Raw genomic sequence first — 12,774 nt, forward strand, 5'->3', positions numbered from 1 at the left:
AGACTAAAATACACAAAAATTATTGAACAAAAAATGAAAGGGTTTGAGAACAGGAACCAAACCTTGGAGATTCAGGGGCAATTCTTGAAGAAAACCCTGATTGATTCAGCTAGAGAGGTATGTGGTGAAGTTGTCTGCAAGGATAGAAAAATTAGAACTCCATGGTGGACACAGGAAGTCAAAGAGGCAGTGAAGGAAAAGAAGAAAGCATATTAAAAGTTCCTGGCAAATAAGTCAGCATGTGCTCTTAGAGAATACACAAACAAATGTAAGAAAGCTAAACAGTGTGTAAAACTAGCTAAACAAAAGTCATGGGAGGATTTTGGCAAGAACATAGAAAATAAATATCAAGAAGGTGGCAAAATATTCTGGAGGTTGTTGAAGAAGCTTAGGAATGGAGGAAAGAGTGCTGTAAAAGGAGTTAGAGATGATAAAGGTGACATGAAAATGGGAGAAAAAGATATCCTTGAAGTATGGAGTAATTACTTTGAAAAACTGCTAAATGAAACAAGCAGTGATGACAGCACAGTGATAAAAAAAAACACTGACCAGGCATGCAGTCAGGAATACATATCCATCCTTGAAGTAGAAAAAAGCCATCAAAGGCTTGAAATGTGGAAAGCCAGCAGGAGTAGATGATATTTGACTTGAAATGCTGAAGTATGGTGGTATAAAAGTCTTACTGTGGCTGCACTGCATAGTTCAGAATGCCTGGATAAAAAGGGACATAATACTGAATGTGAGAATTACAGAGGTATATCCCTACTGAGTGTTCCTGGTAAGATATATGCAAGTATACTTGAGAAACGGTTGAGAAGAATTGTGGATGAAAAGCTTGGCGAAGAACAATCTGGTTTCAGGTCAAATAGAGGCTGTCAGGATCAGATCTTCACTTTATGACAAATAGTGGAGAAATCATGGGAATATAACAAAGATGTGTATTTAAGTTTTGTCAATTTTGAAAAGGCATATGAAAAGGGGGCATTATATGAAGCAATATTTAGTCTTTATTTGAGTTGTAAGTCAGCAGTTAGAATTGAAGGAAGTACAGGAAGATGGTTTAATGTTAAATCTGGTGTGAGACAAGGATGTACATTATCCCCTCTGTTATTCATTATCTATATGGATTACATTATGAAGGAAAGTGGTATTAAACATGATATCAAAATTGGAGATGTTAATGTCAGCTCTTTGCTTTATGAGGACGATGTTATACTTCTAAATAAATCAGCTACAAGTCTGCAAGATTCCCTGACTAAATTGAATAACTGTTGTAATAGATATGGTATGAAGGTCAGCAATAAAAAGACAAAAAATAGGCAGAATCATTGAAAATGTCAACTGTGTTGTGAATGGAGAACCTGTGGAACAAGTAAAACATTTCGTCTACTTAGGCACGATTTTTAGTGAAGATGGTAAATTAAATATAGAAATAGACAACAGAATCAACAAAGCTGGTATATGGTAGGAAGTCAATTTAATAAATTCATATGGAATATAGGAGACAGATTAGTCGGAACACTAAATTAGCCGTATACAAGACAGTGTTCAAAGCAGTTTTAACTTATGGGTCTGAGAGCTGGGTCAGAAAAAAAAACACTTGACCAAAGACTAGAGACCACAGATATGAGATCCTGAGAAAGATTATAGGCATGAACAGATAGCATCAATGGCAATATCGTATTAAAAATAAGGATATTAGGAAAGAACTTCACATTGTCAGCATTCAGGAATGTGTTAGCAGAGCTAATCTCAGGTGGTATGGTCACATAAACAAAATGGGCGAGGAAAGATTATCAAAACAAGTGTTCTCTGCCAGGTTGGCAGGAAAACGACCCAGAGGAAGACCAAGGTATAGGTGGATTGATACGGTTCAGAGTGCCTCAGACGATAGAAATATACGATCTGATAATGTTGGAGTCTTGACAAGTAACAGATTAATTTGGAAGAAAATTGTAGATAGAAGTTAGTAATGATGTAAATTTTTCAATATTACTATCATATCCTGTACACCCCTTGAGGGCAGATGGCAGGAATTTGATGATGATGAAAAATAAAATGGCAATTTGAATCGAATGCGTATTAGATATTTTAATTCTATCACTAATGTTAAATCTTGATGTTGGTAATTTTATTTGGTGCTTTAACATCACTATATACCCACATGTTTTTCAAATATTAGATGTGTCAAAGAAGCGTTCTTACACTGTTTTGTTCAAACGCGCATGCTCTGGGTGTTCACCGGGAACATGAGAGGGCGATTAGTGCGCAATTAGTGTTGTTCGTTTTTTCAGCTGTTGAGATTGTCGCAGCTGCTTACCAAATTACTAGATACGCATTGTGATGTGGCCCTCGGATAATTTTTTTTTTAATTCGGCCCTCGGACCTAAGGTTGGACAGCCCTGATAGGATGTCTCATAAGGAATGAATGAATCCCATTTTTTGCATAGCGAAGGTGAGCCCATTGCTAGTTCTTCTTTCTGTTCAAAAAATCCCTCTTCAAATTTGAAAAAAGTACTGTTGATACAGTTTTTAAAGAGTACTTTGTCTGCTGGCAAGATATCTTGAAGTAATTGTATGCTTTCTATTCTTGGAATGTTAGTAAAAAAAGATTTACAGGTTATTTAGTAAAGAATGTTAATACAGGAATGTTGGTAAAAAGATGTCCAAGCTTGCAATTATATAAATACTTTTTTTTCAAATTTGAAGAGGGTCTTTTTGAACAAAAAGAAGAATTAGCAATGGGCTTCTCTTTGCTATGCAAAAAAAAAATGGGCATCATTCATTCCTTATGTGATAGAGCCAACAGAATTTCCACCAACATAGATAAAAGAAACCAAGAACTATAGTATCTTAATTCTGTCCTTCCAAAAAATGGCAACAACAGAACATTAGTCAAAAAAAATTCTCTTTCAACTTCTAAAACAATCAAAATTAATAATTACAAAGGAGCAGGGATACTTCCATATATACAATCAATCACAGATAAAATAGCAAAATTGCTTTGCCAACAAAACTTAAAAGTCAACTTGTACCCACTCAACAAAATTTCTGAACACCTGACACCTCATAAATTTTGCCTCATAAAAATCTGCCACTCAAAAACACCAGGTGCTGGCTGCTGGTTCGATCAAGATCAGTTGCAATTGTGGTCTACACTACATAGGACTGGCTGGCAGATCTGGTGAAATATGTTATTGGAACACTTCAAGGAGAGAGAAATGCACCACATTGATTACCAATTTTACTTGAGAGCATTCAAAGAATCAGCTGAAATGATGAAGCATCCTCTACAGTGTAACTAAAAACAAGGAATGATTTTACATCAAGTTTGGTCTTTCATAATTCATCATGAGTACTTGTATCTACCAATAGTATGTTACAGCAACCCACGAACCAGCAGCTAGCATAACAGCAAATGAATGCTTGTGCAAACTTGACTTACTTGTCTGTTTGCCTACTTGGGAAATAGGATTAAAAACCAAGTTTATATAAAATTACTTGGTATCTTGAATACTTAATATACCCAAGTTAAAAAACTTTCTACATCTATCTCTCATCCTGAGATTTTATTTAATAAGGTCAAAGCACCTTGTGGCAACTTGTTTAGGTTAAATTCATAAGCTCTGCATTACTTCAATCTTAGCATTGTCAGGTCTGGCTCCCACTGACGAGACCTCAATAAAGGTCGAAACTGGTATGGGTAGTGACCATTGCCTTTAATGCATAGCATCATACTTCTCCACAAGGGGATGTGTTTTACATTAAGAGAAAAATACTAAGGAAAGTGATCAGAGCTTTTATCCACCTTTACCACAAGTTGCCTCAGACTTGCATTACGTGCAGGTGCAAACTTGACTTACTTGTCTGTTTGCCTACTTGGGAAATAGGATTAAAAACCAAGTTTATATAAAATTACTTGGTATCTTGAATACATAATATACCCAAGTTAAAAAACTTTCTAATGCTTTTCATTGTTTAAATATTTTAAAATATTTTTACTAGAAATGTTAACCGTTATTACTTACTTTCTAGTTTATTCATGTTGTTTCAAAAGGAAGCGAAACAAAGTATTTTATGAAACTATTCAAAATAAAAGCATAGTTTTTATTTGACATCTTTGTAGTTTTATACTGGAAGAAATAGTTCTAAAAATTAAAGAATGTTTATTTTTCATCATCATCAAATGTATACATATTGATAGTTTGTCTTTGCTATTTCTTTTTATTAACATCCCTCTTGTATTATTAATTTCTTTTGGCATACTATAGTATTAATGAGATTGATAACTTTGAAATAAAACAAGGCACAAAAATGAAGAGCAACACAGCCACTCTTTGTAAGATCATCATGGTAATTGCTTTATGCTCTGTGAGTCAGTGAGATGCTCTTGTCTTCCAGAACATACACAGAGTAGTAATGTATTGTATAGCTATGTGTGGTTTGAAATGCCATAATTTATGAACCTTTTGCATTTATTTATTGCAATTAATGTTCATATTTTTGATTTTTTTGTTGATACTTGAAAAAAAAAAAAAAAAAAAAAAAAAGAACTCATAAAGCAAGAACTTCCTGTACTTGTGTTTGTTTGGAATCTGTACTAACTTTTTTTTTTATAATAATTTTTCAGTTCTCATCCTTATTCTAGCATCTGGGTATATATTTTTGCTAAGAAGTGAACCTTTGTTATTCTGGCATAATTTATTTTTTCTCTTTTTATAGATAGGGACAATGATCCAATCTCTTGGAGTCTTCTTTTTTTTTTCCACAGAAAGCCTTAGTATGCTTTATTGCAGTGTCTTGCTATCCTTAATCATGTACTTAAATATTAAAATTGTAAAATTTTAAAATATTAAAACTAACTCACATGTCTTGTTGTGGTTTTCCAATTTTGATTTTATGAATAACCATATCCATTTCCTTTTCTTCTGATTACATTGTCTTCTCCATACCACTTTTTTTCCTCTCTTATTCTACAATGTCATTATTCTCTGTTTCTGAATGCTCTAATAATGCATTCTTTCATCTGTTTATAATATCCTCTTGCCTAATTTTCCCATCTTATCCCTTGATGAATTGAAATAGCATTCCTACACTTCTCATATTTTTCAACAGTCAGAGATTTGTCTTTACTACTTTTCTATAAGCTCCAGACTCTTCATAATTTTTTTTAGCTGTTGAGACTTCATTTTTCACTTTTGTTCTTTGTAATTTGCAACTTTCATACTGTGGGATAGATTGTTATTCAAGTAGGAAATATGTTAATTCTGGAGCACAAGTACAGTAGGAGGAATACGATCAGTACCAGATGAGTTGTTGGTGCCAAGTTATTCAGGATTCCTTTTCTTTCTTGATTTCTTTCTGTTGGAGGCATGGAGTGTATTCTTGGGAATGTTAGAAGTAATTTTTTGTTGACTTCATTGCAGGAGTTGGAGGAAAAGACTGATACCAGAATATCTGCTTTAGCTTTGGATGATCCTAAAAATGTATCATCGAGGTTTAGTAAGAACAGCAGAAATTGCATTTAGTAGAGAAAGAGACTAAGGCTCAACTGCTATTTGAACTCAAGGCACATTTCCTGCATTTAGATTTAAGAAAATAGTTAAAACTATGTATTATTTACTTTCAAAATTTCTATAATAAATTTAGTTTAATCCGTTATCCAAGTGTAAGCAAAAAAAGTTTGCGCCTGAAGTATCTTCAGGACTGAGGCAACTTGTGGTAAAGGTGGACCAAGCTCTCATCACTACTTGTCTTAGTATCTCCCATAATGCAAAGTACATCTCCTTGCTGACATCTATAATGCTATGCATTAAGGGAAGGGCCACTACCCAGACCGGTTTTGACCTTTATTGAGGTCTCGTCAGTGGAACCTCTCCATTGCTTCCACTTCTGGGTCTGGCTCCCACTGACGAAACTTCAATAAAGGTTGAAACTGGTCTGGGTTGGCCCTGCAAGGAGATGTGCTTTGCATTATGGGAGATACTAAGACAAATAGTGATGAGAGCTTGGTCCACCTTTACCACGAGTTGCCTCAGTCCTGGAGATACTTCAGGTGCAAACTTTGTTTGCTTATAGTCTAACCAAGTGGGAAAAAACTTCCAACATCAAAATTTCTAAAATGAAACCAAGGAGGAAAAATTAACTTTGGTTAAATGAAAAATTTGTTGAATAACTCAAAATAAAATTATATAACTTGAAAACAGAATCCAGTTTTGATTTTTGTCCATTAAAAATATTTTCCCCTAACAAAAAAACATTGAATTTCAATTTATTTTTCAGGTTTCAAACTTCAAAGGATTCCTGAATTCATTGCCTGCAGAACAATCTGAGTTAACAGAGATATTAATGGTAAAAGTATTTTTGTTTCTTATTTCTATTTCTCTCTCCTGCATAGTGGAAGCATGAAGTGGCTTGAAAAAAGTTCCATATCTGGTCTCTGAAAATAGAACAAGATTTTCAGACTGTCAAAAAATAAATAAAAATACAAAAAAAATGATACTAATAAAAAATAGAAAAAAATCCCTAGTCCACCCATGGTACAAATGCACTCATGAAAGGCTTACAAAAATCTTTCATGGGCGAGAGTCACTTAAAAAAAAATGTGTATGTCTGTGCACACGCTTTGTTTTTATTCCGATTTAGATAGGAAGGAATCATCATTCTCTTCATCACTTCCTAAGATGTGATCTTAAGAGATATGTGAAAGATACAATGACAGTCCAGCACTTTTGCTGCTTTTCTTATTTATTAAATCTCTCATTAGACCAGCTCTTATGTGGGCTGAATTCTAAAGGCATATGTATTAATGCTGCTTTCTATTTTCATTTTTCCCAGGGTATTCTCTCTCTCTCCTTTTTTTTTCTTTTGCCAATCTATCTTCTCTCATTCTGTTAAAATAACCTTATCACAACTTTGTTTCTGCATTCCTAAATATTACTTTTTTTAATATTACTTTTCAATTTTTCCTGGTATTATCATTTTAAATATGGTTTTTCTAATTATGCCATTAGTTACTGAATTTTTCTCAAAATTTTCATATTAGTTTTTGATATTAGCAAGTTTGTATGGATTGTAGCATTTTTTTCCATGGAGTTAATGGGAAAACACTCAAGCCTCTCTCTCTCTCTTTCTAACTGAAATAACCAAATTCATAGTGAAACTTTAGCATCAGGAGAAATAAGTGAGCTCTAATAACCCCATCATATAGTCACTGTTGTTAGAGATTTATTATTATTATCCTTCCCCACCCCCGCAGTAACAATCATTACATTGCCAAAATGTTGCCCTTGCCCAAACAAAATATAAGCAAACAGCTCTGATTAAGCTTTTGGTTAAAAGGTGAGTCACCCAGTCTCATGTGGAAGCAGAAGAGATCCCTCCCCCTCCAAAAAAAAAAAAAATTAAAAAAAAAAAAGCAAAACAGGTGAGCCATTTGGAGAATGCATGTGATGAACAAGCATAATATATGCTGACAGTGCCTGTGTAATCTTATGGCAAAGTTTCTAGTTTTGGTAATGGTAGATCATTTAAAGAAAGGCCATTTTTTTTTATTCTAGTAGTCAACTAAAGGATCTCTTTTTAGGTCTGTTCAGTTGTTCTATCTTTGGTGCAGGCAAAAAGACCACACCCCCACCTCACAGTAACTCGGGGTTTTAACTCTGTACCTGAAAAAGCAACCATACAAACTACTATTTTAGACAGTAATATACATTTTAGGATTTTAAAACATGATGGCAGCAGGTGTCTGCCAAACTCTTGCTCCAGTATATTTAAAATCATTGATAGCTATATGCTCAGCTTGATGACTAAGGATGGAAACCCACTGATTTTCAAAAATTTGGGCAAAAAGAGTTTAGATGTGGACCATTTAGGTAGTAAATTAAGGAAAAGCATAATATTATTCATTGAGGATTTTAAAATGGGAGATATTGACTAGGAGAAGAAAACAACTTAATAATACAACATATAAAGTTTTGGAAGTAATACATATATACATAAACTTAGAGGAGAAAGGATCTCAGATTTAATACTGACTTTAAAGAAATTAGTAATGAATCATAATTATCTAGTGTAATCGTCCCGTAAAATTCCCATAAAACAAAGGAAAGAGAGAGGTAATGATTAGGAAGCATCAGAAGCAGAATTTCATGTACACCAACTTTGATGATACGATAAGAATTTTTTAAACTTCTTATCATATCATTAAAATATCATTATTTTAAAAATATCATTATACTTTTTAAAGTATTAAACTGGAAGACATTGTTTAATGAAAGTGGCAGTCATTTAACATATTCATGGTGGGTGATTGTAGCTCTCTCTCACTGTTACTCTGTTTGAATGGGCAAAAGAAAAGCCTGCACGCTGTGGAAATTTTGTGCTTGCATTTTGGCAGATATGGTATGTATCATGACTGTTCTTTAATTGTAAACCAAATTTGTGTAGCGGGTTGGGGGGGACAATGTGTTTGTTTTAAGATATATTAGAAAACAATAATGAAGGAGAATACTATATTTGGTTTGTATATTTGAATTAAGCCATGTGAGAATGAGAAATGTAAAGAAAAGAACAAGTGTAAGTAGAAATATTTTCACTACTGGAAAACGAATTAATAATTAATATTTGTGGTAGTAAAGGAGGGTGGTCTGAAATGTTCTCAGCCTAACAATGAAAAAACGAATTTATAATTTAAAAATTATTTTTATTTTTCAACATAATCTCCCTTAAGATTACTACATTTATTACAGCGATGCTCAAGTGCCATTTTCCTGTCCCTGTAGTGGTTCTCAGTAAGATCTGCAAAATACTCCTCGACAGCTGCAATCGCCTCGATTCAAAGAAAAATGCTAACCAGCAAGGAAGAGTTTTAGTTTTGGGAAAAGATAGAAGTCAGAGAGAGAGCCAAATCTGGGGAATAGGGTGGATGTTCCAACAATAGTGCAGATTCCTTAGTTTTCCCATTGCCAGAACACCTTTGTGGGCAGGTGCATTGTCCTGATGAAAGATGATTTTTTTCTTCTGTGAACCAGGTCTTTTCTCATGAATTTTTTCGTCTAGTTTGGTTAAAAGATCGGAATAATATTTCCCAGTTATTGTTTTACCCTTTTCAAGATAATTAATAAACAAAATGCCTTTAGCATTCCAAAACACCGATGCCATGACCTTTCCTGCTGATGGAACTGACTTTGTCTTCTTTGGCACTGAACAACCAGCTTCTGTCCACTGTTTTGACTGCTGTTTGGATTCTGGTGTGTAATGGTGAATCCAAGTGTCATCCATAGTAATAAATCTCTGCACAAAATCAGTTTTATTCTTGTTAAAACACTCCAAGCACGGTTCAGAGATTTTCATGCGAGTTCGTTTTTGAATTGCTGTGAGCAAGCGCAGCCCACATCTTGTGCAAAGATTTTTCATTTGCAGTCCTTCACGCAAAATATAACCTACACATTCTTTTGAAATGCCTATAGTCTCGGCAATTTCATGTACTTCGACTCGCTGGTCATCCAGTACCATTATCGTGCACATGATTAATGATTTCTGGTGTTGTTACACTTTTTGGACGTCCTTCACATGGATCATCTTCAAGGCTGGTGCGGCCACGTTTAAACTCAGCAGTCCATTTCTTAATTGTCTAAAATGAAGGAGAAGCATGCCCATAAACTTTTAAGAACTTCGAATGAATTTCTTTTGGCGTTAAACCTTCTTTTTCAAAGAATTTTATAACCCCACGATACTCAATTTTATCCATTTCAAGGGATACAGACAACACTTTGACTTCCGACAGCTGTATAAAAAAACTACTTAATAGAATGACTTGCAATTTCACATGGATGCTTATGACAGATGTACCAACTTAGAAAAAAATCTTGTCAATAGTGTTGCCATCTATGGTTGAGGCCGAGAACTTTTCAGACCACCCACATATATGTGTCCTGGAAGTTGCTGGTTGTAGCGAATAGCATGCGAATTCTAGACGTGTATAAGAGATTTGTTTGCAAAGTATAAATAACTAATGAATAATAAACAGCTGTTGTATGCATTTGGTAGTTCAGTGAATAACTATAGGGAGGGGCCTTCTGCCTCTCACGAGTGGGAGTAATATATTTATAAAATGGTTAAAATAAATAAAAATATATAAAAAAAAAAAGAGAAAAAACTTTGGCCCATAGCTTTTCCAAACAGCTGTTGTATGCATTTGGTAGTTCAGTGAATAACTATAGGGAGGGGGCCTTCTGCCTCTCACGAGTGGGAGTAATATATTTATAAAATGGTTAAAATAAATAAAAATATATAAAAAAAAAAAGAGAAAAAACTTTGGCCCATAGCTAGATATCTGTTTTGCATCCATTTGTAGAGAGTGATGCAATTTTAACTTGGAAGGTGGCAGATCATTTGAGAGCAATGAATCAAAAAAGGACTTATGCGAAATGATAAGGCATCTGATTACTATAGACTGACAAAACAACTTGCATGAAAAACTGCATAAGTAGAAGGAATAGAAGGATCAGCAGTGCATGATCAATGGATTATTGTTGTTATTATTTTTTAGCAGTCCTGTCAATGAGAGGCTATTCACCTTATCAGGTGTGAAGAAAGTAGAAACTTGTTACATTGGATTTGAAGACATAGATTGTACTCATTAGGACATACATTGCTTTGAAAAAAGTCAACAGACACCATAGTGTGAGAAACAAACAGTCATGGCAGCCCTTTAATAAGATGTAGGACCTCCTTTTGCTATGATGACTGCAGCAATCCAACAGAGCATACTTTCCACAAGTGTAGATAGTGATCAATGGGAATTGTTGACCATTCTTCCAGTAGGCATGTAATGAGGTCCTAGACTGTTGTGTGGTAGAAATCCATTAACCTCACCCTATGATCCATTTCATCCCACAGATGTTCAATAGGGTTGAGATCAGCACTCTGTGGAGGCAAGTCAAGTGCAGTGATATTCATTTCTACAAACCACACAGTTAGTTGCAGCCTTATGACACATGCATTGTCTTCCTGAAAGAGACAGTTGTCAGTTCCATAGGAACACCACAAAGTAGGAAGCACTACCTAGTCCAGAATGTTCAGATACCTCTTGGAGATGCACTGCTCGTGGCATCACTAACAGAGTTCTGAGATCAAACTATGAAAACAGGATCATGCTATTACACCCCCACCTCCGAATTTCGTAGTTGAGGTTACACAATCTGGTAAGAGATGTTCATCGGACATCTGCCACGCTTGCACCCATCCATCTGTTTGGTAGAGGGTATAGCATGATTCTTCACTCCATAACACAGTGTTCTAAGTTTCCACATCCCACTGTACATGCTGTTTGCATCACTGAAGACAATGTTGCATATTGGTTCAAGTAATGTGAGCTTGCATATTGCAGTCCTACTATGGAAATCCATGTTATGAGCCTTGGTTCTGAATGTTTTTGTGCAGAGTGTTCCAGTCAATTCCCAGAACTCTGCATTCAATGTGTTGGCTGACGAATGGAAATTTTTATGTGTTATCCTTCATAGCACCCTGCAGTTATGTTCAGCAAGTGTGATATAAATTAAAGATACCAAGAAATTATATACCTGGTTTAATCCTTTATCCAAGTGTAAGCAAACAAGTTTGCACCTGAACTATTTTCAGGACTGGGGCAACTCATATAAAGAAGCTAATGACTTCACATCACTTGCCTTAGTATCTCATAATGCAAAGAACATCTTCTTACGGACATGTATAATGCTATGCATTATGGGAAGGTCACTACCCAGACCCCGGTTTCAACCTTCATCGAGGTCTCATCTCTGGGTCTGGCTCTCACTGATGAGATCTCAATAAAGGTCGAAACCGGTCTGGGTAGTGACCCCCTCCTATAATGCACTCACTTGGGACATCATATTCCTTCACTTTATACTGCCTAAAAACACGTGACTTGTTACATGGCATGATGCACCTTGCCCATGTGGTGTCTGTTGATTTCTTTCCAAGCAATGTACATAAGTAGGAAGATTGTTCTAGCAAACATCAGCAGAAGGAATAAATGAAGATGAAGAAAAATATGTTCTGTTAGTTGAGGGTTGAATGACTTTGGTTTGAATAACTGCTGCACATGTTTTACAAGATAAATTGAAGGGAGTTATTGATTCCCATTCTGATGATAATTATCCATAAAAGTATTTGTAGAAAATGCAGACAGAAGTAACTACATTTCTGTGAAAGCAAGTGGGATGAATTAGTGAGAAATCAGTCATTAATCAGCTTAAGTTCTCTGTTATCTACCGAATCAAGTATTTTTAAGGAGTTCTTGGGAGGCGCCATCCAAAATGTGTGAATAGTATTTAATGGTTGGGTGGATTTGTGATTTGCATGGAGTTAATAGCTGTTTAGAGTAAAGTAATGTCTCAAACAAAACAGAAACATAATATTATGAATGCTGAGAAGGCAATATTTATATGTTTATTACAAAGACATTTGAGACTAGAGTTCACTTTAATAGAGATTAAAGAGAATTTTGACAACACCAAAATCTCTAATTTTGGTGTTGTCAAAAGTAACTCTGGAAGAAAAGTGTTTATTTATTTACAAGAAATAAAACTGGATTGAGCTTTAGTACAATGAAATGAATTAGCTTATTAATTGAAGAGTGATTTAGAGATTGTCAAATGAGAAAGAGGAGGGTAATGAGTCTTGTGACAGTATGGAGATACCTGTATAATAATAACAGTAATGAAAAAGCATTTAGCCCTACAGGCAAAGAAGGAAAGAATTTTTGTATCT

At 34.8% G+C, this 12,774-nt stretch overlaps 1 protein-coding gene across 1 annotated transcript in view; it reads left to right on the plus strand.

The window, feature by feature from the left end:
- Positions 1-12,774, plus strand: part of LOC150100574 (uncharacterized) — a 157,910-nt gene that overhangs the window by 120,464 nt on the left and 24,672 nt on the right. The window contains exon 8 of the mRNA XM_090401716.1: positions 6,283-6,351. Within this exon, the coding sequence (XP_090257842.1) occupies positions 6,283-6,351 (69 nt within the window). The remainder of the gene's footprint in view (positions 1-6,282; positions 6,352-12,774) is intronic.

The sequence above is a fragment of the Typopeltis vanoorti genome, chromosome 12 (assembly GCF_054136105.1).
Source record: "Typopeltis vanoorti isolate ZY-2024b chromosome 12, IOZ_Tvanoo_1.0, whole genome shotgun sequence".
Lineage (NCBI taxonomy): Eukaryota > Metazoa > Arthropoda > Arachnida > Uropygi > Thelyphonidae > Typopeltis > Typopeltis vanoorti.